General features: G+C 38.7%; 2 protein-coding genes and 4 non-coding genes across 6 annotated transcripts; 2 read left to right on the top strand and 4 right to left on the bottom strand.

Moving 5' to 3' along the window:
- On the top strand, positions 1-16,844 carry prox3 (prospero homeobox 3). The gene is made up of 7 exons (XM_074662209.1): positions 1-377; positions 3,577-3,670; positions 7,118-8,962; positions 9,053-9,159; positions 12,731-12,843; positions 13,053-13,158; positions 14,834-16,844. The coding sequence occupies exons 3-7, from the start codon at positions 7,120-7,122 to the stop codon at positions 15,005-15,007; spliced, it is 2,343 nt and encodes a 780-aa protein (XP_074518310.1). The 5' UTR covers positions 1-377; positions 3,577-3,670; positions 7,118-7,119; the 3' UTR covers positions 15,008-16,844.
- Positions 10,567-10,640, bottom strand: trnai-aau (transfer RNA isoleucine (anticodon AAU)). The gene has a single exon. It is a non-coding gene; the product is annotated as a tRNA-Ile (tRNA).
- trnai-aau (transfer RNA isoleucine (anticodon AAU)) lies at positions 11,877-11,950 on the bottom strand. Its single transcript has one exon. It is a non-coding gene; the product is annotated as a tRNA-Ile (tRNA).
- Positions 16,845-19,264: 2,420 nt separating the features above from the next.
- On the bottom strand, positions 19,265-19,338 carry trnai-aau (transfer RNA isoleucine (anticodon AAU)). The gene has a single exon. It is a non-coding gene; the product is annotated as a tRNA-Ile (tRNA).
- A 3,919-nt stretch (positions 19,339-23,257) lies between these two features.
- Positions 23,258-27,752, top strand: tmem179ba (transmembrane protein 179Ba). Its single transcript, XM_074662009.1, has 5 exons — positions 23,258-23,360; positions 24,306-24,502; positions 25,280-25,417; positions 25,914-25,992; positions 26,141-27,752. The coding sequence occupies exons 1-5, from the start codon at positions 23,265-23,267 to the stop codon at positions 26,330-26,332; spliced, it is 702 nt and encodes a 233-aa protein (XP_074518110.1). The 5' UTR covers positions 23,258-23,264; the 3' UTR covers positions 26,333-27,752.
- On the bottom strand, positions 26,501-26,582 carry trnas-gcu (transfer RNA serine (anticodon GCU)). Its single transcript has one exon. It is a non-coding gene; the product is annotated as a tRNA-Ser (tRNA).
- Positions 27,753-27,992: the final 240 nt, after the last annotated feature.

The following is a 27,992-nucleotide window of genomic DNA, read 5'->3' as shown; positions in this document are numbered from 1 at the left end:
GCTCTCGAGCCCGCCCGCCCACCGCGCGCCACTCCACACCGGGAGCAGTGCGTGAGGATGATGCCAGCCAGAGATAGATGGACTGGCGAGGGAGGGAAAAAACCTGCACAGTGACACAACTAGAGTAAAGAGGAGGCGGTTGATGAGTGTGAGTAGAAAAACTGAGAGTTTCGGAACAAAGGACAAAAATAGAGGAGAGTGAACGGGAACTAGCCGGAGACCCGCCGGTGGCTGGTATCTCCAGACCCGCACTGATGTCCGAGGCCCTCCCGATGCCAGCTTATCACTGTTGACCGAGGCGGAGCACACAGGGACGGACACTGGAGTGGGAAGCTTCGGTGAACAGACACCGCTGGAGCTGTCCTCTGTGACTGAGAGTGAGTTTATTTTAAACTTCTTCCTCACACGGTGTCGCAGAATTTTCCTTTCCTGTCAAATATCCAGCGAAGGTCAGTGTCTGCCGTAGCCCACTGGTCTCTCCAAGTGTTTATTTTCTTTTCATACTGCGACATTAGTCTACCGCTGCCAATTAGTCACAGGACGCACCGCGGGCACGCGCGCTCACACACAAACTGACGGCTCGTGCGTCAGAGTGGGCAAAGCGGATTCCTCTCGCGTGGCAGAACCGGCAGATGTTGTCTCGCGGCGGCTTCATACATAAGCTACTAATGACTGAATTTATATATTAGATGAACAGTATTTCAACATAGATAGATAGATAGATAGATAGATAGATAGATAGATAGATAGATAGATAGATAGATAGATAGATTTTATATTGAAAAATTATAAATAGTGAAAAAAAAAAAAAAAAATTACAATTAGTATGACTCAAATTCTAAATTTTTTTTGGAATAATAATTAGTAAAAATAAATAATGGGCTAAAAGAAATATAAAGGCTTCCAACACTGACCCCATTCACCTGTATTTACTGATTTATCATTTTGAAATGCATTTTTTTTTTCATCAGATGCCAATTTCATAAATACAAAAAGGGGCTCCATGCCAAAATGTCATACCTAGCAAACTTGTTGATTTTTTTCCTATTTTTTTCTTTTTATTTGGATGCACGTTTTGTATCCACCCAGGTTACACCAGGTTACCTTCTGTAGTTTCATTGGCAATCATGATGTTAAACCAATGAGTCGTGTGGGCTTTATTAGTCGTACACTTCCCCCTCTTTTAATTTTATCCACGGTGACAGCTACAGCAGCCAGAGAGTACCATTCTTAAGTCTAATCTAGTGGTTAACAGCTTACATTTTCATTGCTTAGTGTTCATATTTTGTCCAGCTTTCTGCTGGCTTTGAAAAGCTAATCTGTCCCTGGTATAAGCGCATTGGCTGGCCTGCCATCTGCGCTGTATTATAGTGGAGAAGAGAGAGCATTTGAATAATTGATATTAAGCTATTTATAGTAGGATTATTCTCTTCATGTTGCACAGGAGACCTATGGACTGGTCTAAATATCATCTATCTATCTATCTATCTATCTATCTATCTATCTATCTATCTATCTATCTATCTATCTATCTATCTATCTATCTGATGTTGTTGATTTTTTCACATTCTTTCCTCTGACAGTCAAGTAGTTTGTCAGCACAAAAAATCTAAAACACTACGTGCACTCACACTTTTTGTCTACCTAACACACCTCTTTTAGTCTGCCAGTTCATCTGTCCATTTATCATCCCTCCATCTCTCTGTTCAGCGAGTGGCAGTGTATCCATCTGAAGTGGATTAGGGGTGTTATCAAAGCTAAGTAGGACGACTGTTCACACACTCTCGCATATGCACACACAGAGAAACACACACATAGCCACATACGTATATGCTACTCTCACTCCATTTCGCTCCCCAAGGACCATTGACCATTGTTAGCCCTCTCTCAAGCCTCTTTCGCTTTTGTGTAAGTGTGTGTGTATGTGTGTGTGAGTGTGTTTGACGGTAAACACTCTGATCAAACAGTGCTTAACAAGCTGCCTGAACTGATAACAGAGAGAGGGGAGGAAGAGAGGATGAAAGAGGAGAGAGGAAGGAAAAGGGGAAAGGGTTGTCGAGAGCAGGAGGAGATTACATACTGACAAAAAAGCATGGGGACGTATGATTTGGTCTTCATAAAAGCAAGAGATCATCTGTAATTTGCATTTGAAACATGTGCTATCATTTGTTTTCAGGCATTTCCAGGTATTGTAGAGACACTGCCCAGATAGTGATAATAAAATGACCTCCTGTCCATTAATACGCATATAACTCCTCAGAAAAACTGTCCATGGTTTATGATTTGACTCCATGCCAAAACCAATGCCAGGATGCACTCATCTCCTGTTGCATTTACACCTTCCTAGACGGCAAACACAGTTAAAAGGAACAGGAAAAACGAATATGTGACAAAGATCATGAGCCAGATGTTAACCTACTGCAGGACCAGCACATAGCCTAGTCCCCAATCTGTTGGCCTGCATCAACACCCTCACTCTCTGTCTCTCTGTATCTCTGCTGTGGTTCTGGTCCGTGCAGTGTTCTGTTTTCTCTCATTACCACTGTAAGACTAATAGTTTAGCTCAGGCATGGGCAAACTACGGCCCAGGGGGCCACATGCCCCCATTAAACGTTTTAATCCGGCCCGCCGAACTTGAAAAAATTAAATGAATAAACCTTGTTAATGTTTTATTTTCCCTGCAATTCTGATGTTTTCCCACTAGATGGCGCACTGTAGAGACATTGGCTTTGTTGAGGTGAAGCGTAGGCCTATTACTCCACGTTTGCACTTTACCCTATGACCCATTAGCCCTCCTGTAAAGATGAACGGACCAAAGAAAAGGAAAGTGGACAAAACAAAACTCATTGAAACACATGGAAGTGCGCATATGCGTGCGGATAACATGGAGTGGATCGTCAGCGATCTGTTACTTATTAAAAAAAAAAGCTTAGGAACATGTCTGTAGCTATAAATCTTCAATGTGAGTTATTTGTCTAATTTTGATATAGAGACGTTCACATTTAATATCAAAATATCACACAAACAATTTTGACACAATCTTTTATTATTTTTTGTTTTTTTCATTTTTAAAACCAGGACAGAAAAAACATGTTTTTCTGTAATTCCGTTTTTCCGTTTTGGTTTTACAACAGAATAACAAAAAAAGAAGTCCGATTTTTAGTTGTTTTTTTTTTTTATTATTATTTTGTTTTGAAACAGAATAACGAAAGAACGAACCATACACGGGTTAAAAATCCCATTATAATTCTATTCTCTCATATTCTTATTTTAATTTCAAAACAAAATCAAAACAGCGAAAAATAGACCGTTACTTGTTTTCTGATTTTTGATTTGAAAACAAAAAAATCAAATAACAAGTCGTTATCTGTTTTCCGAATGGGGATTCTATAACGGATATGGAATGAACGAATGATACCCTGATAGTTACCAAAGCACTCCATCCATCTGCTCCTGGTCCGGCCCCTTTGTCAAATGTTAGAACCCATTGTGGGCCACGAATCAAAAAGTTTGCCCACCCCTGGTTTAGCTTAACTCATTGTCTTCAGCTCTGTCACTGTATGTGCTTTTTTGCAGCTCTTTCCAACAACATTGCAGTTCGTTCTTGTTACTATAAAAGTGCGAGTGGCTCAGCTCCTGTAACAGATCTGTCGACTGTTCTGCTGTCCAGGTAAGCAGACCATGTTATAGGTGACATCATGATGTGTATCTGTTCATTCTCTAACATGATGCAGTCACAAATGTTAACCCAAAACATCTTTCTTCACTTTAACACAATTAAAATAAGGCAAATTGAATATTTGATTCCCCTATCAATAGAGAATACTATGTTACCAAAGCTTGTGTTACTCCAGAGAAGCACACAGCTCCAGGAAAAGAAAGCAAAGCCTTTATGAAGAAGATGACATCAGGTGACAATGCTTCACCCAGTCATGCCCAGGGGCCGTCTTTATACAGCGCCCAGCTTTCATCTCACAGTGTATTTATTATGGCACTGAAATGAATCATGTGTACATTCACATTTTCTGTCAAGTGCACAAACAAAACAGAATATTCAGTAACATCCCACCAGACTACATATGGACTGTGCATAGGCTACTTGCACAGAGCTAAAGCTCTGTACATTCTGCAGAGGTAGTTAAACAGGCAGCCAGGTGTCACTGAGGTGTTTGCTGAGTCTGGAGCTTCAAAGCATCAAGTCTTTTTTTGGCATCAGCTGAAAGAGAGCTCCAAAACTTCATAAGGCTTCGCCTGCTCATCCCGTATCGCTGAAAGTGACAGAAAATTTAAAGAAACAGATTTTTCCTTGAATAACAGAGATAAAAAACTTGAATCCTGGGTAGGGAAAGGACTGACAACCTACCTTTATTTACGCAAAGAAAAAAAAACAGAAAAATTTAAAAGTCCGAACAACAAATATAGCCTACAACAGGATTTTTTTTTTAGGTATCTACAGTAACGTCACTTTTTCAATTAGAAGTATAAACTTTCAGGTTTTTCAACAGAAAAATATAAGTTCTATAAAATATTGAGAGCCCTGTAAAGTTCAGTGCCAAAAAAAAATCTATCTCTGAACTGGAAAAAATTCTTCTGATGGTTCTTCAACAACCTCTGTGAACTGGAGGATGCAATTCTAGAAAAAATATTATTAGATACCTTACAACAACTTATCAGGAAAAAATACAAGAATCCAAGTCCAACATGTTCGACACAGTGTGGTTCAAATGAGGCAGATGTCTTCTGGAGCTGCCCCTAACTGAGTTTGTTCTGGGGGGGATATACATAAAAAAACTTAAAATATACAGAAAATACTTCTGAATTTTGAGGGTCTTTAGACTAAGTTACATTGTTCCCAGAAAAGAGAGGAGTTAGAAGTCCATCGCTCAAAAGTGGCTCAGTCTGCTACCACGTACAAGGGACCACTGGTTCAGAATAATCTCAGAAATCTTTAACCCTTTAAACCCTACTACTTTGAGGTCACTCAGCATAAAACAAAGCACTTATCATGCATGAATAAAGTATTGCGCATCAGTTTTAACAGGAGAAACAAAGCTTCAAAACCATCAAGTCAACTTCAACCACATCTTCTGTTCACTTGAGTAATACTTGAGTTATAACTCTGAGCCAGTGACATAAATACCAATGCTGACACCTCTGAACAAATTTCACAAGTGTTCCCTTTATTGTATCTAATTAGGTATGTCGTGTTCCTAGCAGAAAACCAAAAAGAGGCCAGGGCTTGAAATGGAAAAGGTGATCTACATTCTGAGGATTCAGTAAAACAAATTTTATCTCACCTGGAATATGTGGATTGAATTTATTACCCCAAAAAGAGAAGAGAAAATCAGTCCATCTGCTTTCCCATCTCTGGGAGACGCAATCTAAATGTAAACTCCCTTTAAAAACTCTGTTTATTTGTACATAGATAACCTTTTATATGTGTGATGCAACATATAGAGAAAGATGTACAGAATTCTTCGTATTATATAGGACTGAACGATGTTAAAAATAATCTAATTGCAATTTTTTTTACCAATATTGCGATTTCAATTTGGCATGCAATTTTTTTGGAGGTTATGTTAATCTTCTACATTATTCACTTAACACAAGCAATAATAGTATGACCAACACAACAAAGGATAGTGTAACACTCAAACAATTTTTTCCTGTTTGCCAGACCTACATGTCATGTTTACATATAACATATACCTTTATTTAACTATTACAATCACAGCAGAATATTGAGCGATTGATTTAACTTTAGGCCTTATAAACCTGTAATAAAATGATCATTAATTACCTTAAATAAAATCAGAGAAATGAACAAAGCACTGCAGAACAACAGGCCTGCTATGAACAATGAATTAAGAAATAAATATGAATCCTCTCGTCTATGGATCTCACATAAAATAATAATAAAAAAAATGTTGTTTTGTGTTTTAAATTGCAGCCTTTGCGATTTGAAAATTGTATTCTATTACATTGTGATGTTGGTTTAAATTTGATTTATTGTTCAGCCCTAGTATTATATTTGTAATTAAATATCAAAGAAACTGTATTTTCCAATATATATAAATACATATATATATATATATATATATATATATATATATACACATATATATATATATATATATATATATATATATATATATATATATATATATATATATATATATATATATATATATATATATATATTTATTTATTTATTTATTTTTGGTTCAAAAGAACATTTATTTCTAATTCAAAAGAACAGCAACAATTCAGGGGTATATATCGTTTCAGGATGACATCAACATCAGTTTTCGCAAGGTCTATTTCATTGGTTCATGTAAATTTTAAAATATCTGGGACCATGGCAAATAAGGTTGGTATCAAAAATATGCTTTAAACTTGTTAAAACAAAATTTTAGATGTTTGTGTAAATGTGTAGTCTTTGTTTTGGTTGGTGTAATAGTATTTTATGTGAAATTTCTACCATTTTTAACCAATTAAAAAATTAGTTCCAATTAATTGTCAAATGGTGTGACCACTAAAGCATGATAAGTGTTTAATGATTCACCTCCTCCGAAGTTATGAGAGTGTACTGGTGAAATAAATTATTCATTTTGAAATAAAATCTCAAAGTATGTTTAAAATATTATTGGGTCAGTTTGTCTAAAGTCATTTCAAAATTCATTTCTTTCCAGTGTAGTAGACTGATGAAATCATATTTGTAGGAGCTTTTTGTGCAGTATCAGATTTTTCATGAAAAACATTGGTTACTTTGATTGACTTTAATCAGTTTAACTGACTGACCTTGCCTTTCACTCATCTGTAAATTATTCAAAACTAAGGTGTTTTTATTTTTTTAACAGAACACTTTGCTTTTCATTTTTTGAATGTATGGTCAGTTTGAGCTCTGAGCGCTGTGGCATTGTTTTCTTACCATAGCTGCTTTAAGAGGAAGCAGAAATTTTGTAGTCATGTTTGCTAAGAAAGATGGAAATGCTTGAAGTTTGGAATGAAATGTAAATCATGGAACCTGCTCTGTCCTCTCTTATCCACCTGTTGAATATGCAAAACATCCATCAGGGATTCTGTTTCATCTCTTTTCGTCTGTATCTCTCTCCAGTGATGGATTCCCCTACCGATCTTTTCAACGAGTCGACTCCACAGATCCGTGCATTCGCTCCCACTCACAGCTCCACAGACCTCCCTGGAGTTCACCCTCAACCCAGCGCAGGTCGTCCACCTCCAGCCTTTAGGCAACCTGGCTTCCCCCTCATCCACCACCTCCTCCAGCCAGGCGGAGCCCCGAGGCGAATCGGAGGGCTGCTAAACCCTAACCTGAGCTCACACAGACACCTGGAGGACACAAACTTAGAGGAAGACAGGGGAGATGGGGACGGGCAGGTGGGGCGAGACATAGAAGGAGAAGATGCAGGAGTATTAGATGGAGAAGAAAGGCTGGTGAAAAAGAGGCACAGTGATGTAGCCCTTGCAGCGGAGTGGGGGCAAGACGTCTTAAAAATGAAGAGGATGAAGCTGGAGAGTCGACCGAGAGATGGAGAGGCAGAGGAGGGAGGCAGGAGGCGTGAGGGAGGAAAGGAAGGGAAGAGGAGAGAGAGGGAAGAACTGAAAGAACAGCTTGAGGAAGCAAGAGAGAGACTGCAGGCCCTGCAGGAGAAGGTGTGGAGGGCTTTTGGGGAAAAGAACATGGCAGAGGAGGAGAAGAAAAAGAGGAGCAGGTACAAAGAGGGAGAAGGGAGGGAGGGAGATGTGGGGTTGTTAGGGGAGGAGGAGATCACAGAGGGGTTATATGATGATGAGGATATTGACACTGGAGACATAGAGAAGGAAACTTTCTCCCTGCTTTCTGTTTCACCTTTTGACAGTTTTCACAAACGCAGAGAAGAGAGACAAAAAGACAGGGAGAGGAGGATTGAAAGAGGGAGAGGAGGGGGTTTGCACTTGGAGGGTGTGATGGAGGGAGCGGGGTTATGGTTGGACTGTGGGGGGCTGGTGAGGGGAGACTGGTCAGGAGGACTGGAAGAGGAGAGTGAGGAGGGAGGGCAAAAGTTTGCTCAGGCGCTGAAGCTGGAGCTGGGCAGCGCTGTGGCTCGAGTCATCGATCGAGTTCTTCGCCTGTACACTGAGATGACAGATATCACTCCTTCCTCTCCTCCTGCTGCCATTTCTTTCCTGCCGTCTGATACAGGGAATGAAGGAGAAAGGGAGAGGGGGATGTGGATGGGACTCTTAGCCAGAGAGGAGGACAAAATGAGAGGGAAGGACGAAAAAAGAGGAGAACAAGACGAGGAAAAAGAGAAACAGCTCCAGAAAACGAGTAATGGGAGCACTCTGCCTCCACATTGCTCTGAACCATCAGATCTGGGGATGCCATTGGCTGTGCAGAGGTCACCTGACATCCGAAAAGCCCACCCACTCCTCGGCCCACCTCTTTCTACTCATTTAAACCCGTCCCACCCAAACCTCTCCCTTCATCACCCCTCTCTACCTCGCCCTCCTCCTCTTTCACACCCTCCCCTCTTACCTGCAGCCTCACAACCCAAGGACCCCTGTTCTTCCTCTTCTTTCCACCCATCCTCATCCTCCTCTTCTTCCTCCTCAACTTCCTTCCCTCCACCACCTCCACCCCCGCCTCCACACCCTCTCCCTCTCCCCCTCCTGCACTACTCCATGCAGCAGCTCTTCTCCCGCTCCCTCCACCACCCTCAGCTCCCCCACCTCCCCCCGTCCCGGAAGGACTACTTGAGCGCTGACCCCTTCTTAGAGTTCTCGTCTCACCCTTCATCTCACCCATCTTTCCCACCGCTCCCCTTGCTCGGACACCTGGACCCCTCCCTGGCACGTCATGCTCACGGTGGGAGAGAAAGGGAACGAGGGATGAGGGGAGACGGAGGGATAAGAGGAGGAGGAGGGATGGATGGAGAGCTGTACCTGACTGCTGGAGGAATATCCTTTTGACTAAAGTGTGAGAGGGAGAGAGGATCACAGCGTGTTTTTACTTGTAGCATTTTTTACCTTAACTGGTTTCATGTATACACCCAGGAGGGCCTGTCTCCCTGCCACCTTAAAAAAGCCAAGCTCATGTTCTTCTACACGCGCTATCCCAGCTCCAATACACTCAAGACTTACTTCCCTGATGTCAAGGTGTGTGTATCCCTTCATAGTGCTGTCTCACCATCAGCAATGTATAATTCAAAGACATATTCTGAATTTTACTGTTAAAAAGGAAAGTCATGTATATCTGGCACTTTCTCTTTGACTACATTTGTTTTTTTCCAAACTATCTATATAAATATATTAGTGCTGTCAGGCGATTAAAAAAATTAATCTAATTTATTACAGGATTTGTAATTAATTAATCTAATTAATCGCATTTTAATCTCATATCTGCTTAAGGTCCCAAAATAAAGAATTTGAATTCCAGGACATTGAAATTACATTAAAAGACATTAAAAAACATTTTAAAATAAGGTGGGAACATATACGACACATTTTTAGGTACCCTGAGGCATAAGGAACAAATGAAAAAAGTTTTATGGTTCTATCTTTACAAAATCTACACATTCCTGCACCTAAGATAAGCTGATTTGATTTTTAGGACGGTTTTTGCTTCTATCACATTTTTACTGGATGTGGACTCAATTTTCACTGCAATATGAACTTCTATACTTCTATGAGGTCAGGAGAACCAGGGCTAAAGGCTAAAAACTGTGAGGAACTATGTACAAAACACTTAATTCAAGTCTTGGATCAAAGAAAGTGAAGTATTTTCAGTTTTACATGCTCTGAACACACAAACTGTTGCTGATTGGTGCAGAGCAGCCTCAAGCTGAAACATGACACCAGGAAGATGGAAGGAAATTTTCAATGAATTCTTTAGATTTAAATACAGGACATATATCGATAATTCAGGGTTTTTTTAAGCAGTAAAGAGTGTAGAATTATCTGTTTTTTACAGAATTGAGCTAGAGCAAACGGTTGATTTTCTGCAGATTTTCAAAAAGGACGTGAATAAACAAGATGTGGACGCCAGTCACAAATCACTCTCGCTTCCCTCCCTCGTTTAAAGCATGTTGCTGAAGTCAAGTGTGATACATTCAGGGACCGTCGGAAATATGAAAATCTTACGAGAACACCATTTTTTCCAAGTAGGACAAACGGTTTGTAAATGCCAAACATTTGAAAATAAGTGCTTCTTTGAACGCCCCGCAGGTTTGGGATTCAGAGTAATCTGCGTTAATTTTTATAACACATTAATTTGCGGTGTAATTAATTAATCTAATTAACGCGTTAAAATGACAGCCCTAAAATATATATGAAGAGAGAAAGGGCGAATTAATGACCAAGTATGGAAAAGGTGTAGAAGACAACTTGGAGTTTGAAACAATTTTGATACAGCACAGCCACTGCTTATCTAGGGGGTAAAAAGTACAATAGTTATTAGGATAAAAACCTAATGGTATTAAGCTGTTGTCACTGAACACTAAGAATGGCTGTTAACCTGGAATTATCAAACAGGAGCTTATAGGCTACTAAACTCAAAACAGTTGATGGCCCGTACGGGGATCGAACCCGCGACCTTGGCGTTATTAGCACCACGCTCTAACCAACTGAGCTAACCGGCCTTGAAAAGGTAACTATGTGCATGAATTAAAACAAATAGCTGTAATTGGACCATTGGAACATATATTAGGTCGTTTGTGTCTTCATGACAGAACTTTGCTTTTTCAATAGTGTTTACACTGACGTCACAATTTGGGTAGTTACCCGGCCACACGTTTTAGAGAGGGATTATCAGTCTACGCCATCATAAGCGCACGCATCTGGACCGCTGAAACAGCATTTAAGTACATTCATTCAGATGAGTTAGCTGTTTCTAAACACCAAATTCAGCCTTTTATTAGCATAAAAATGTACGGTTGTTCTGTGGTCAGTTTTTAGAAACGATACTATACAAGAGAGGCTACGTCTATTGAGTATTGACCGTCATAGAGCAACCGGTGTTTTGGAGTTAATAGCGACCCTGCTAACTGGTGACTCTCAGCTGACAGTTTCAGTGACGGCAGAGAGTCACCAGTTAACAGGGTCACACTTAACAGTGAAACACTAGCGATGTCTGTGGGTGAATAAATGTGCCATCTTTATCTGATCTGGAGCAGTTATCTGGATGTAGTTTTCTGGTTCTTTTATTGTGAACCGGGTCTCAGACACAGCAGTCTGTGTGGGTTTTTTGGTCTGGGAGGGTTTCTGATTTATTGACACACATTTATGTCCTTTTATCTCACAGTCTGGAAAGTGTCCACGGATAATGCAGTCATGAGTGACAGTTTTGTGTTTGAATTCTTCTCTGGGTACATGCCGGATTTCTTGTCTGTCCACCTAATATCTGTCCACTTGCTGATCTCGTCTGTCCACTCACTGCTATCTCAAACCTGGGAGCCGTTTACTATCAGTATAAGTGATGATATTTAGTTTGAAATTGCATTTTTTGGTGGTTAACTCCTCCAGTCAGTTGACAAACCATTATACTCCGCAGTGCTTCTGCACCCAAGTTGCGCGCGCATCCGGCGTTGTTGATAAATGAATAATCCCTCTAAACGGTCTATGCACTGGAGGGACATGAACGTGGAAGGTGGAACAGATCCCTGTGAGGCGTAAGCAAGTGGATGATGTTTCAATCATTCATCAACTGTTGGATCTTTTCGTGGTATATGCTTATGTGTCTGCATTGATCAGTACGATACAGATTATATCCCATGCTAACATCACCACACTGGGCGGCTCTAGAAGTACTCATTTTCTGACCTTCAGAAACAAATTTTGCATGAAACAGACACAGGAAGTCAATCTAAAACTGCACGTGGCCCGTACGGGGATCGAACCCGCGACCTTGGCGTTATTAGCACCACGCTCTAACCAACTGAGCTAACCGGCCCTGTCTGACAAAGACTGTGTGTTGCTAAGACACCACTGGATCCTACGACGAGACTCGTAGGACTAACGAGCTGGCACCTAGACGTGTAGATCTGTGCACTGCAAAGTTTGCTTTTTTAAATTTTTTGAAGTATTTATTTTTTTATTTATTCATTTATCATTTTAACCTTCATGGGAAGTTTTTTTTGTTGCACATTTTAATTCAGTATTTATTCCATAACACATGACCTGCTCAGTTTAATGAGATTTGATTTGACTACAATACCATTTAATAGGCCATAAGTAATAATGGTTATTTTCCTTCTCCATCTGTCTCTCTCAGACAGCCAGAGAGGCAAGGAGAGAGAAAAACATACATAGAGAGGACATTTACTGTGTGTTCAAAAAATACTGATAGTCAGGTTTACTTGTGCATTGATGATATAATGGTACTTTATGACAGTACTTAACTACAAAAACACAGTGTCATCATTTGCCACTTGTAAATTAAAAAAATAGCACTAAACAGATCTTTTCATAATGGAATACACATCAAACAGGTGTGAAGGGATGATCTCATTAAAGTCTTAAACCTTAATTGTGAAACTGTAGGTGTTATATTAAAGAGTTCTTATTGACCAATAAAAGCCCTGGGTAGGGCTCACAACAAATTCTCTTTCTTTTAGCTGCTAGATGACAAGTTCTTTGAAAATCTAACAATAAGAAATAATCTAATAAGTGCTCCTCACTTGCTGTCCTCACCTGCTCACCTGCTGTTCTGCTGTTTCTGTCTGTCATCTAGTTTAACCGCTGTGTGACCTCCCAGATGATTAAATGGTTCAGCAACTTCAGAGAGTTCTTCTACATCCAGATGGAGCGCTTTGCTCGACAGGCTGTCCGAGAGGCTCTCACCCGGTTGGTTTAACTTGGCAGTGGTTCAGGTTTAAGTCATTTGCTGCAACACTTAAAAATGTTAAATGGGTTTGTGGAGAAGAGAATGTTTAAAGTAGTTTTGACCAAAGCTGACATGTTTGTTAAATTAGATAATTAACTGAGTTTAACAGAGCTAACTCTTTTCTGAGCTATAAAATGAAGGAGCATGCTTCTCTGTCTGTATTACCCAGGGAAGGTGCACCTCGGCTGGGCAGAGAGAATCAGCTGCGAGTGGGCCGCGACACAGAGCTTTACCGCATACTGAACATGCACTACAATAAGAGTAATGTCTACCAGGTAAGGACACTATCCATAGAGCATCCCTATTATCAGCTAAGCATTCAGCTTGATACAGTCCTTGGTGGGATGATTGTGTACCTATAGTGTGAGGGGAGCATAATTCTTGAATTTCCCTTCAGCAGGAGACCTTGAGTCTAATAAACTCTAATATATTTATAATGGCAGCCTGTCTGAACAGTGAAATGAAAAGCATTCCAAGGCCGTATGTTTGTGTACCACATAGAATATTGTGAAAGTAGTATATTCTATCTTTTCATTTAATGGTGGCCGTTATAGAAAGGCTTTGATGGGTCCACAAGACAATGTATAGAGCTCCATCAGAGAGACTGACTCAGTTTGAAAAGCTGTGTGCAAGGTGTAACCACTTTTGGGATGTAGCGCTGCATATTTACTGTACACAAAGCCCCAGCCTTATATCACATTAATGTCAAAATGAATTAAAATTCTTTATGCCTTTGTTGGCTGTCAGTCCCAATGTACTGATATTTAACAGGCTAAAGAGCTTAAGTGCCATTAACTTAAAGCCTATCACTAGTTTCCAAAATCTGCATGATATTGCCATGGGCATTATACTTTGGGGGACCAAAAGTGACAATATCAGGAATAAAAACATAAGTGAAAGAAAAATAAATGCAGAAATATATGACCAAACAATTAAATAAATACTTGACCAAATAAACAAATGCACAAAAAAATACATCAATAATTTTTAACCGTATTTTGATATTTATTAATATATCTTTTTTATAATTATTTATTTATTTATCCGTCTATTTAGTTATTAATTTATGTGTTAATTTTGTCAGAGGAATAGTGTTTATTTAAATTAAGTGGGGGGTCCTAACTAGGAATGGGTACCTTTCACATAAAAAAACGATACGGTACCGATGCCCGGTACCTGGCAATCGGTACCGGTACTCAACGGTACCAATTTTTGATACTTTTTTGTGCTAATTTGGTAAAAAAAAAAAAAAAGTTTAATAGTATACTTTTTGTATTATATTTTTTTATTTTTGTTTTTCAGTTTGACGTATATATTCTTTAATATATAACCTTGTAACGCTGTGTTCATGTCCAGCATGGAAAATCGCCTACTCTTCGACTCCCTCATAGTCACAAAGATGCATTTAGGTACCTAAACATGGTACCTTTTGTTTTTTTTGTGAATCGGTACCTGGTACTTTTGACAGATTTCGGTCGGTACCTATAAAAGTACCTAATTCGGTACCCATCCCCAGTCCTAACCCTACTCTGAAGCGGAATTGGTTTCATCAATGATCAGCTCTACTGCTGCTGCCTTGTCCTGTCCTGTTTGGCATCTGTTAAGGGGATCACTACTAAGCCTACTGCGTTTCAGATAGAACCAATCTGCCCATTTAATTTACACTGACACTTTTCCACCATGGGGGAACAGATCTAAGTTCTGTTAAACTTAGAACTGGTATGCTATTTGAGGAGTTATTGAACAGAATAGAAGTATTATATGAAAAGGTTGAGGCTGTGACACACTGACCAGCTCACATGCAGACAGAGGGCTGTGTGGAGAGATCACACCTCTTTTGAGCCTGAAATATATATCATAACATACATCTGAGTGTTAATCCAAATATAAGCAGAGTTTCATACATTTAAACTTTTGCAGGTTTTCTAACATTCAGATTTTTGTGCTCAGGTTCCTGAGAGGTTCATCGAGATATCAGAAGTGGCTCTGAGGGAGTTTTACTCCGCCATTTGGACTGGACGAGACAGTGACCCCTGCTGGAAGAAAGGGATCTATAAAATTATCTGCAAGCTCGACAGCCCTGTACCAGATGCCTTTAGACTGCCTGGCTGCCCCGTCGGCTGATAAAGGAGCCATTTTTATCTGGTTCATGTGCTGATGCACAAATGCATGCAGAGGAACAAAAATATACTGCAAGTGGGGATTTTATTTACGCTGTCATTAAGTGAATGCTGGTGTGGGGAACTTCTGCATTATTTTCATTCATGATATAGCTGTTAAAAAAGAGGATACAGCAACTGAAGGATTCTCTATGACATGGTGTGTAGGGAGAGGCACATTCCTGCTTTAATGTGCGGACACACACACACACAGGCTCTTTAGTAGACTGACACACTTTGTTTGCAGTGATAAGAGTCTTGTGACTGCACTTATTGAAGAACGTGACCATACCATCGAATTAAAGTGGAATTTCCTCTCTGAAATTCTTCACTAGTCAGTTGACTTGTGAAATCGCAGAGCTGACCAGTGAGGACTACTTAAAAAACTGTCATGAAAAAAAAGTTGCTATGAACATAGAGCTGAATTGGGCTGAAGTACACACACCTTTGTGTGTATTGTGTTGTCTTGAGATAGCTGCAGTCTGAAATGTGCTGTGAACATTTTCCCCACAAGTCATACATTAAATAATTTTGACATCCCCCTCAGTGATCAAATACACTTTACCAGGCAGTAGCCAAACTGAACTAAATACTTAATACTATCTGAGGAAGCTTTTAGATGATATATAACACAGATTAAAATGAAATGAATTAAAACAGTGAGAGAACTTTGAGAGTGTCAAGTGATACTTGATTGCTCTGAGTATCTTGTGTACAGAAAGCAGTATTCCCACACTAAATATGGCTGCTCTGGGGTCAAAAATTTTAAAGAAAGAACAGTTATATTACTGTTTAATTATTATCAATGTTTTACAAAGAGCTTCTTACAGTCATACCCAAAAAAAACTCACCATGTTTCTTTCTCAGGAGCATCTTGTGACAGATTTGCACTCAATGGTTTTTAGAACATCAAACATGATTTCTGTCATCTGGAAATTAACTGTTGCTTCTTTGTGGGGGTATTCAAAGTTTCTGAAGGACTTTTTCATTCATCGTGCCCTGCAGCTTTTAAATTCCAGAGGCAAATCTTTTGACATGGCAGCGAGCGAGGATGCTTTGTTCCCCTAAATGCATCAATAACAAAGATCTGTCACGTTTGCATCTATCTGGGAATGTTTTTGTATCCGATCAGGGTGGAAAATCTTAGAGAAAATACAGGAAATTGTACAAAAAAAAAAAAAAGTTAAACAATTTACCGGAACCATTTAAGGAACTGTTGAGACAGACTTTCCTGTGTTACGTAGATTAATTTGGCAGTTCAGTGGATTTAATTTTGCTTGTATATCATTCTCTCCGTCCAATATTAAATTATTATTGAGCTTTTTGTACACGATGGCACAATGTATTCAAAGTGTAATTAAAGTTCTGCCAAGAAGAACTCTATATAAGAATTATGTTTTGTTCTTTCCTTGATGTACGATTACTATTAAATTCTGTCTTTGTGTTTCTCTGAACTGATGTGAAACTGCAAAGGCTGGTTGCACAATGAACTAAAATCACTATATTTACTGTACCGTAATATTCTAGAGAAGCTTCTGTTCATTAAACGTCTGTTGACTGCTCCAGGTTAGACTGACGGTCTGAACCCACATGTAAAAACTCTTTGTGATGTGCTCCTCAGTGCATGGTTCCTATATTTACATCCTGTTTTCTAATCTCTTCTCATTCTCTCATTGCTTTGACTTATATTTCTTTTATATTGTACATATTGTGTTCTTTATATCTGTGCCTCATTCAAACTTTGGTGAATTTTGATGTTTGAACTTATCAGTGAATTAAAGTGATACCAGGCTTGTGATGTGATCTCTGGACTAACACACACACAATAAACACACACACATAAAACACTCAAGCTCCCTGGTGTTCAGATCCCGGTAGCCATCACTAATACCATCGCGCTTTAAGCCTTTAATCTAACAACACGGCTACATCCACACACATTCTCACTAATACTTGGATGATGGCTGCATAAGAGGCTCAGCCCAGGACTAAGTCTGGGCACCTGAGACAGTACCCCCCTCCACACACACACCATCTCTCAGATGATGCTCCCATTCTTTCTCCAACAAGCTACAGAGTGTCACAGCCAACCTGTTGAAACCTTGTTGATATTCAGTCTTTCTAATAAGACACTTTGATATAGGAGGCTGTTCTTGGTCACTCAACGCATGAATGCAAAGTTTCTTGAGTAACTAATCTTTTTGACTTTGTTTGTGGTCTTGGGGGCATTTTTTGAGTCAGTTGTCTTTTAATTGGAAGCTCAAGGGTCTCATCCCAGCTACAGTCACATGTGAGAGTGCCCTTGGGCAAGGCACTGAACCCTAAGATACTTCAGATGTCATTACAAGTAGTGAGTGAGTGGAACTAGATAAAACTAATAGGCACTTTTGAGGCAGCCTTTGTCATCAGTGTGTGAATGTGGTGTTAATGGTCAAATGTTACATATATTGGGTAATAGCTAATAACTGTATATTAAAATAGTTGCAATAGTTTAAGCAACTTATAGCTTCCCTTGCTGCATTGGTCATTAACTCAGCTTGTGTCATGTTAACGGATGGATCATGAGTCAAACTGTGAAATAAAAAACAGTTTAAGCCCTAATTTTTCCCTGAAAAAACATTTGATAGACCTCCCTAGTACATCATATTTATGCTTTTTTATTTTTATATTATCATAATTATTTTCATAAATTTTCATTTTTAAATATAAATTAGCTACCAAAAGTCAAACAAACACTTCAAGATATTCCAGAAGTTAAAAATTGAAAACTGCATCAACCATTGTTTCCAGTGGGATTAAACAGATGATGATAAAGAAATAAGAATGCATTAATGTAGTACTGAAGGCAATTCTTTTGTAATAAGAGCTTAAGCTTGAGACAACCGAAAGTGTCAGTTTCCTTCCAAAGTTAAAAAAAAAAAAAGCACAGAAGAAGATTAAAAGTAAAATAAATAAATAAATAAATAAGTTGAATGTTGTTTGGTTTATAGAGTTTCCCGGCCTTCACACTTTGAAAGAATAGTCAATTTGTCATTTTTCAAATGTTTTTTAAATGGTGCATAATGAAATAACCAGCAACGGGATTTAAAAATTTGCAAAGGGTATGAAATAAGTGTAAAATTTTGTAATTTCCTTTTATCTCCTCACTTCATATCATACCGCATTGTGCTGTATCATGTCATTGGAACTGCACTGTAACAGATTGTACACTTTTATATTAAGCATTGTACCATCTCGTATCAGACAGCATTGTATCCTGCTGCATCAAAACCAGAGAGGGGAGCTATAATCTAAGGAGTGAACATAATTTCATTTTTCCAGTCATTCACTCAACTCTTGAAAGTTTGTGCATTTCTGTTTGTGGAGTCAAACTCTAGAACCGACTGGATGTCACTTTAAAAATGTGCAGTAACAAGCAAATATTTAAACTACACTATAAAAACATACTACTAAACTCATACAGGTAATTTAGTAATAACATGGCCTTGGACATAAACACTGATAACTCTTGACAAATGTAAGTAATTATAGTAAGTAACTTAAAATGTCGTTTTGAACAGATACATTATGGGGAATTTGATAGTATTATGAGATGGATGTTTATAAATATTGTTGACATTTAAAAGGGCTTAAAAACTGTATGAACAACAAGTGCATTTCTATTATATGGACATATATTGTATATAATGAGTTCTCAGAAGTGCTAACTTATATTGAGGATGTTTTGTTTGTTGTCGTGGTGATTGTTATGTAGAAGGGGGTTACTGTTACCCATGAATTTACATTGTTTCCATGAATAATGACAGCGGGTTCTGAGTTATAATTTAGTATTGCATCTGATTTGTATTGAAGGGGCAGGACTAGATAAGCTTTTTTGCTTCTTTCTGTTCCTTCTCAAACTGGTTGCTGTGCATGTGTTTGCACTCACATGCTTTATTTGTTAAGGTACTGTAGCAGTAGTTTGGTTTTCATATTACTTGTTGGATTTGGTTGTTGTTTGTTATTTCTTTATTTCCTTTTGTTTTCTGTTTTTTAAGTTTGAGATAAACAAATAAAATGATAATAATAAAATAAATGAATTATATTAGGTAAATGGGATATTTTGCATTTCAAGCACGAGATTTACAGGATATATAGTTTATCGACTGTGACAGTATACACGTTTCATTGTGATCATAATGTGGAATCTCTATCTGACGTACCTTGGGTCTGAAAAGCACAGTGGCCCGTACGGGGATCGAACCCGCGACCTTGGCGTTATTAGCACCACGCTCTAACCAACTGAGCTAACCGGCCATGAAACGGGGTTTTAACAGGCTTAATGCGATCGATTTGGGAAGATATACGTTTTGAAAAGTATTATATATTCAAAGAGATAGTTTTATCGAACAGTGATTTCGAAGCTCGAAGCTCTTAACCGCTGAATTGACTCTACGCATGCGCAGTGATACAAACCTGTAAACGTGTCTCCACATCTTCTTTGCACGGGTTCGAGGAGATAGACCCTTTGAGATTTCCATCGGAATTTTTCAGCAAGGATTCCATATTCGAGCGTTAACACATGCGCCCCAAAACTCTGAGTGCAACTTTTAATAATTTTAGTCTACAGGTTGACTTTGTTCTTTTTGTCATATTAAACAAAAGTAGATAACACACATCAAAGAGTGCTTTTTAAGCAGGGGCGTATTTAGTGGTTTGGGGGCCCAAGGCAATCAATGGGGCCCTCCATGTCCTTGTAACTCATCTTCCTCAGAGCTGGACTGGCCTTCCCTGGGTCCACTGTCTCTTTCCCAGAATCAAGGCATGAGACAGTGCTAAACTTGTACATGGTAACTTAACGCAACTAAATGCATTTCCTCAAGTTCTGTACTTTAATTTGGTTTTGAAAAAAGTGAATACATAATTTAGTCCACTTTGTCCTGGATTTGAAATCTTTTATGGTCTATTGACAGCTTATTTGTCCCACAGTGGGGAATTTACAGAGTAACAGTAACAAACAAGAAAGTATGAAGTGAAAAACATTAAAATAGGTAAATATTGAAAAAAAAATGTAGTAAGGAAAAAATATGTAAATATCAAGCACAACATAAAACTGGAAAAAACTCTACTGAAAGAGGTGATATTTACAGTTACCATACTTTTTGGTACTATTATCTTAAAGTTAATGTATTTTTATTTGACCCCCTGTCCAGTGAGTTATGTTTCCAAAAAAGAGATTTCGTGCAATAATGTTTATCACCAACTCAAAAAGTTTGATTTTGTGAAAATTATCCTGTTTCCTGGGCTAGATAAAGTCCTTAAAATCCTAAAAGTCTTATATGTTTACCTCAGATCTCAGAGCAAAGTTGTTTTTATTTCTGACTTGGTTGAAAATAAGAAAAAAAATGGGGAAAAAAAGTTTTTTTTACCACTTTCTTCCTGAATCAAATTTTCATATGTGTTTGTGAATAGCCCATTGAATAAGAATGGAGGGGGAGTACCCAAAACGATCATTAAAGATTAAGCCTTTTGATGTATTTTGAAGCATGTGGAGTAATATTTAGAAAAAAGAAATGCTTTCAATTGAAGAGAACTTCATAAATCAGTTTTCAAGAGATGCTTTGGGGGCCCCTGGGAATCTTGGGGCCCCAGGCAACTGCCTGTGTTTGCCTAGTTGTAGCTACGCCCCTGTTTTTAAGCTTGACAGTTTCTAACTAAACTGTTCAAAATACACATATCTCTATCCTTTTTTTTTTTTTTTAGCCTACTGATAAAACTCCCTGTGAGCTGAAATGCTTTGTTTGTGAAAGCTATGTCTTCGTACTCATTTTGTAAGTGGATGAAGCAACACACCCCCAAACGAGTGTTTCTACCTCAGAGTGGGTTGATCAGATTTGAAACTGTTACATATGTCAAAATAGCCTGGTCATATGACATAAGTCACAAGGTTTGATTAAGAACTCTGGGAATGGAGTCCACTTGCAGCCATCACTAACACACACTTACACACACCACCACACCAGCCAGCACTAATACTAGAATGACATGCCTTTAAATCCTCAAGTAGCTCAACCTTTGACTAAGTCTTGCCACCTGATATTCTACTGAATAGGAGCTACACACCGCTGTGCATGTGATGTCTCACTTAAGAATATGAATCCAGCATGTCAAGAACTCCTTTCTGTGTCAGTGAATGCACTCTGATGAATAACTGATGACATATAATATTGTGATTCAGTTGTTCCTTTACTCAAACATTTTTTAAATAAAAAGCTGATTCCACATTAGTCCTTTCTTGCTGCTTTTTATCTGTGTTACGTATTCAAAACCATCTCCAAACCCGCGAAAAATTGCTGAATAGCAACCAGTGTTGAAGTTCCTGAACCCACCAGCGTGACAAATACTGCGATTTTCACACATTTATAAGCGGATATGTGGTTGAAACCTGAAAGAAGTTCTATCTTTTTATGTGAGCAGGAGTAGGTCTTACAGAGAGGATTATTGCTGCGAGGAACTTGATGATGATTGAAACCTGAGAGAAATCGACTAAACCAGCCAAAATAACACCGGAAATCACACATTTTGATCTTCAAAATTAAAGCGTGCCCCCTGTGACCTGGTTAAAGTCAAGCTAGGTGAGTTGTTGGAATTGTAGATATTTTAAGCTGTTTTCTTTTAACTTTCTACATACAGTACATTTTGTAACACACAGTTAGATCAAGGCCAGCATCACTTTACTTTCTGGTCTTATTTTTCTTTAGTTTGCCTTGCTGGGGCCATTTTCTGGCCTGACTTTTGAGGGTTGCTTAGACCCTAGAGAGACAGCAATAAAGAGAGTTTCTTGCAAGTGTTTGAACTTATCCTCAAACGCCTCATTCACTCAACAGTAACAACCAGGGCTTGACATTGACTTTTTTGCTCACCTGCCACTGTGGCTAGTGGTATCCCTGAGTTACTAGCCACTCAGTATTTTCACTGGCCACAATTTGTTGTTGGATAATTATGTTCAATATGATTAAAGCCGATGATGACATGCTAAAGTTTACTTCAAAAAGATTTACAACCTCTTTAAATGTAAATGACCCCTATGCACACTCAAAACAAGACTACATCAATGTTAAAATCCACAGGTCCTTAATCAGGTATTCAGCTCTGATAAAGTTGTGTGTAACATTGTGCTCCTTTCATATGAAAATATGCAGTCTATTAAGACATAGTAATTAAAATAGTAGTTTGTTATTGCTTGTAATAAAATGGTAAAGGGGATTAATTGAACTGATGAAAACTCAGCAAGAGACACTGTCTGCGTAAATATTTATTAACGATTGTAATCAGAAAATCATTTCTTTTTTCATGAGAATGATAATGAAGGAGAGGTAAATTTAATTTCCTCAGAGCTTTCATCATCAGAGTCATCTTTTTGCTTGTCTCTCTGCTCCATGTTTGAGATAAAATTCAACCCGCCAAAGTGGCCAGTGGGAGCGGCGGTGTTACCAGCCACTGCTGAAATCCACCTGCATTTGGCCAGTTGGCCGGTGTTAATGTCAAGCCCTGGTAACAACATATGGAAAACCTCACAATGATTTTTATATTTACACTAATAATTTGTGTTTCACACCACACACAATATAGAAGAAAGTAGAATATGGGATTCGTTGTTTTCAGGTTACCAGGGAATGCTAAGAAATGATATACATGTGTTTTTTTATATAATCATAGGTGTGTTAGCATTCCTAACACAGGTCTTACAATGCCCGTGCTGCCTGCAAACTTTTTGATATCAACATGTTGATTTAAAATAATAACAACAATAATGACATGTTTCAAATCACACATAATGACCTTTGCACTTCGCAAAAAATAATTTTCCCCAGTGGTTCTACGTTTCAAATTCGTCCTAAAGCTTATTTTCTGAGAGGCGTTACTAAGAAAAGAATAGTCTGCAATGTTAGTCAACATTATTCTGTCCTGTGTTATAATCTTCTTCATCTTTCCGAAAAGAACCAAATATAGCTACCAGTTGATCATGCATGACTGTAAAAATGTATATATAGCCAAATGTAACTAAATATATACATTGATAAAATATATTTAATATCAAATTATATATATTAAAAATATATATAGTCGATAATGCAAACCGTTAAAGTGGTTTATTTTGAAAATCTTGACCGGAAACTCTGCTAACCGTTGAGGCTGTCTTTATGCCGGTTTCTTTCAGAAGGGAGCTTGGACGCTGGACGATGGCGTTTACGGGACTGCTGTTGCTGGAGTTGGGTCTGTACGCCAGCTGCTTCGTCTGTGGGATTGTAACAGCCGCTTCCATCACAATAGTCCAGGTGACTTTATCAAAAATAACTAACATATCAGAGTTTTTCGTCCCTTTATCAACAACCTCTTCCGGGTAGATTCACTTTTTGAGTGCGCGCGTGTATCGACTCAAAAGTTAAACATCATCTTAAAGCTTTTTTTTTATATATAAAAAATGGGCTAAATTATTTAATCATTTTCTATGATTTTATTTCTGTTGCACTCCCCCTTCGATTTGTTATCTAACTTAAAATAATTGTCCAAACCTCCCGTTTGTCAAACCTAGTTTCAACATCTGTTACGCCTACTCATAGGAGCTTATTTTGTAAATTCAGGTGGAAGGCTTTATTATCTTTCTACTTATTAGAGTCAAGGCTAATTGTGAAACGCTGATCGTTAAAACACCCTTACCCACTTTATTTTGGTTTCTCTTTTAACTTCGAAAGCTGTTGCAGTTCAGTGACATGCGATTTCTATTGACATTAAACAGACCTGTATCCCCTTTAAGAAAGGGAACGTCTTCACTACGAGACCCATTGCATCTGCACCTAAAAGAGGTCACTCATTTCTGCTCCACATGCTAAGTTTTTTTTTTTTTTGGCATTCTAAGCTTTAGACAATTTAATATAAAAAATATAAAGAATAAGAAGGTTGTATTAAATTTAAAATAAGTTATTTTGTGTGTTTTTAAAGTCAAATGGAAATAAGTGAGCAGTGATAATGTGTGGCTACAAAGTGAGCGCCTGTGTGCGAGTAATAACCGAGTCATGTGTCCAGATACTGTTCCCATCATGTGACCAGATGGCCCTCGTGCCCAATTATTCTCTCTTCTGTTTTATAAAAGTCAGATGTTTCATGTCATTTGTGTACTTTACAGTTTCATTGATGTTTTATATTCTGATGCTATGACAAGAAAAGTTCATAAAATAGAATGACCGAGTGAAATTAAAACCTGCTTCTCTCCTACCTGTCAGGGGAACTTTGGGGGCCGATGTATGCTTTATGGACTCGTCTATTACAATGGATCAGCGAGCCTCATTGATGTCCAGTCATCCAGCTCCTCCTCTCTGTGTTACTTTGTCTCTGCCATCTCAGTCATGGTGGCAGTGGTGTGCTTCTCGCTAACTCTGTACTGGCTCTACAGTTTCTGCATTGATGGGGAAATAAGAAGGTAACTACACAGCATAACTCAAAAAGTGACAAACGAATCTTGATGAAATTTTCAGGAAGTGTCCAAAATGAGATAAGTAAGGAGTGATTAAATTTTGGAGGTGATCCGAATCACCTTCTTGGTCCAGGTTTTTTCAAGGATTCTTCATTATTGTGAGATAGGGCCGTTTTCACCATATGATTGGATTGTTTTGCAAAACAAGACGAGGTCATGATAATTTCTGACAGATGTAAAAGTATGATCCAGATCCTGGCAATATTCTGGATACTAGGATATGAATATGAAATATGTACTGGGTCATCATAATTTTCAACACTGTCAGGTAACAAATTATCGTACAAACCTGCAATTAAAACCAAATTGTAGCAGACAGTATGCTGAAAGGGAGTATAACATTAAAGTAGGACTAGAAGCATCTGCAATTTCAGGTTTCCAAACCCAAATCTTAATTCAGAGTTTGCGACCTAAAGAATATTTGAATTGGAGGTCTAAGTCAGAGAGAACACTGTACTTCTGGCACAAGACTTGAATTTAATGACTGTCAGTAAAGCAACCCTCCTGAACAGAAAAGTACAACTTTTCCAGTATTAATTTTGACAGTATTAGTGGAACTTATTGTTCAGAAACCACTTAATATATCATAATAGAGCGTACAAAGATGGACATCATTTCCTCAGGTTGTGGAAACAAAGTACTCTTTTAATTTCTCTTTTCCACTGCTTCATAAAAACCTTCCTCCCGTTCTCACGCTCTCTCTGTTGATTCTGCTCTCCACAGGGAGCGCATGTGGATGAACATGATCGTGATTGTGTGCGGCGCCTTCCTGTTCTTCCTGCTGATCACAGGGTGCATGCTGAAGATCGGACGCGACTCGCTCTGCAATTCCGTCATAACCACTGTTCCCAACATCACCAGGTAGGACACACAAAAGCACAAACACAAATCAGAGATCCTCTACACTCGGCTTGCCCAAACATGCCCACAACCCACCAACAGTCCAAAACGAAACTAAAAACAACCGAGGAAAAGTATTTGCTCTACATAGTTATGTTTCTCTTTCTCCGTCACACCTTTTAGAATGCTTACCTTTTATTTTTTATGTTATGTATCAAATGAAAAAGCTTTAACCACAGTGTGACTAAATTTACTGAAAAATATACTTAAACTGCAACCTGCAGTTGGAGAACAAGAATTATTTACAGCACCAACAACACAGTCTTTGATGTTATCCAGAATCCATCAGTGATACTTCCTAAAATCTTGTGTGATTTTGTTACCACATGAGTCATTTCTCTGGATGATTTTAAGGAAGAGTCGATCTGGTTTATCAACTTCACTAACTGCTGTTGGGTGGAAACTAAACACCTGTTTTTCTAACTCTCCTACATGAAATCTTTTTCTGTTTGTCAAGATGTGAGGAGGCCCAGAACAGGCAGTGGGTCAGTCCGCTCAAAGGGGCACGCTTCTACAACAGTCTCTACAAAGCAGAGGTCAGTGGACTTTCGTTCTTTTCTCTTATAGCGTTTACATCATCTGTTTGGTATAACAGATAAAGTGATTGTGTTTGTTCATGTATGAGACAAACTGAATGAAAGACCTACAGAAATCCTTGTGTGTAACGTGTTGTCTTCCTCTAAGACGGCAGTGTGGGTCAACTTCTTCTTCTGGGTCATCATCGGGGTTCTGGTGTTCATCCAGAGGCGTCAGAACTTAGGGTCAAAGGTCATCGCTGGAGGGTTTGGTGGGCCGGCAGGAGGCCTTTTTGGTGACCCTGGAGTGACGGCTGCAGAGACGGAGCCATTTTTCAACCGCCCTGCACGGCCACAGTGAGAGGGGGTGTTACAACAGCACAATAACACAGCGTGGTGACATTGGAAAGGGTAGACAAGGCATTCTCTGTTCACAGATGTTTTTTAATACCACATTTCATGTTGTCAAGTTTATATCTGAGGATATCAACCACACCCAGCACATGAACACAGTCAAAATACTCCTTGCCGACGAGGATGGGATTCGAACCCACGCGTGCAGAGCACAATGGATTAGCAGTCCATCGCCTTAACCACTCGGCCACCTCGTCTCATGACATCACTCTCTGTACCAGCCAATCAGATCGTCTGAATTGTACATGTACAGACTGCACATAATCCAAAGCAACCGTTATGTTTTTGTCACATTCTCTGATTTATTTACCAAAGCTATCGTTGCAGCCTGTCTGTTGGGTCGTTCAAAAATGTGCTTTCTGCTCCTTTAACATTTTGTTTACATAACCATGAAACAGTAGAGTGTCTTTTGCTGGCATTCACATTTTGTATTTCATTGCAGTACTTATTTTTTGTGTCATTTTGATATGAGTGGCAGGTCTTTCTGTGTAAAATGTTTTCCACTTATTGCAGACTGTCACTTTTTTATATAGATACAAAGAAAACTTCAACTAGTCAACCTGCAAAAAAGCTAACGTCAGACAGAAGTCAGTGTATTAATGTTAGCATGTTCTTGAAAATGTTCCTCATCTCATTTCCCAGCAGTGTTTTTCCTACATGTTGCCCACTTTCTCAAAAGCTTGTTTTGCTTTGTCCAATGACTCCCATTGTGAATCAATTTGAATACTTTTCAGGCGCAGATTTTCCAAGCCCAAGCATTTGGATCCCACTCTGCAAAGTAGAAGAGCACTTACATTTGTTATATTTACATACAGTGTGAGGAAAAACTTTTTGTTTGTCCAAAAAGAGTCACAAAATAAGTTTTTAAAAAAAGCCCAGCACAAACAAAAAACAGAGACCATCAGTTTCAGGCCAAAAGATTAACTATACTGTTCCTAAAAGTTCAGACACTGATAAATGATCCTACTGCTGTGTTCAACTTCCCTGCCCTTTAATGGTTTATCATGAGTTTGTACATGCTATCAGCTGTTCTGTGTCTTTTTTTAAGTTGTTCTCATTTTGTATTTATGATGTTGTTTTTCCTTTTAACATTGTTCACATTTTGTTTCTTTTTGTCTGAAATGTTTGTGTTTTGATTTTGGATGGTTTGGTTTCAACATAAACGAAAGCCCTGCTTTAGCAAACACCTGTTAAAGCTTTAGTCAACAGGATATTACATCATTGGCTCCTCACCACAACCCTTCACTCACAGGAGCAGCTTCACTCACTCACAGGTGCCCAGCAAACATTTAAATCTCCTCCTTTGTTTGAGGTTTGGTCAGGATGTTTCAAGTGATGCCGTTTTCTACATCAATAAACCAAAGAGTTGAGACACAGGCTGATGTCTGTAGTGTTTCTGTATTTCAGGTTATTGAGTCAGCAGGATGGAAATGTGGAGCTGTGTCTCCCTCTGCTGGCCTTGAGTGGGTACAGCCTCATTTCTGAAGGGTTCATTATTGTGGCAGTTTGCTGAATGTGTTCATTTCTGACTGAAAGAGAAAATCTTTGGCCTGTGTTTATTTATTGGGGTTTTTTCAAAGACAGTAACATGAGTAAAAATTGAAATA

The sequence above is a fragment of the Halichoeres trimaculatus genome, unplaced genomic scaffold (assembly GCF_033239565.1).
Source record: "Halichoeres trimaculatus isolate MK-OKI-2021-1 unplaced genomic scaffold, fHalTri1.1 fHalTri1_scaffold_22, whole genome shotgun sequence".
Lineage (NCBI taxonomy): Eukaryota > Metazoa > Chordata > Actinopteri > Labriformes > Labridae > Halichoeres > Halichoeres trimaculatus.
This window is presented reverse-complemented; position numbering and strand designations above follow the sequence as displayed.

Excerpts from the sequence above, each read along its gene's own strand:
- tmem179ba (XM_074662009.1), top strand. The coding sequence starts at position 23,265 with ATGGCGTTTACGGGACTGCTGTTGCTGGAGTTGGGTCTGTACGCCAGC. Across the intron at positions 23,361-24,305 it reads CTTCCATCACAATAGTCCAG|GGGAACTTTGGGGGCCGATG; the intron begins GTGACTTTATCA and ends CCTACCTGTCAG. Across the intron at positions 25,418-25,913 it reads ACTGTTCCCAACATCACCAG|ATGTGAGGAGGCCCAGAACA; the intron begins GTAGGACACACA and ends CTGTTTGTCAAG.
- prox3 (XM_074662209.1), top strand. The coding sequence starts at position 7,120 with ATGGATTCCCCTACCGATCTTTTCAACGAGTCGACTCCACAGATCCGT. Across the intron at positions 8,963-9,052 it reads GTACCTGACTGCTGGAGGAA|CCCAGGAGGGCCTGTCTCCC; the intron begins TATCCTTTTGAC and ends TTCATGTATACA. Across the intron at positions 12,844-13,052 it reads GTCCGAGAGGCTCTCACCCG|GGAAGGTGCACCTCGGCTGG; the intron begins GTTGGTTTAACT and ends TGTATTACCCAG.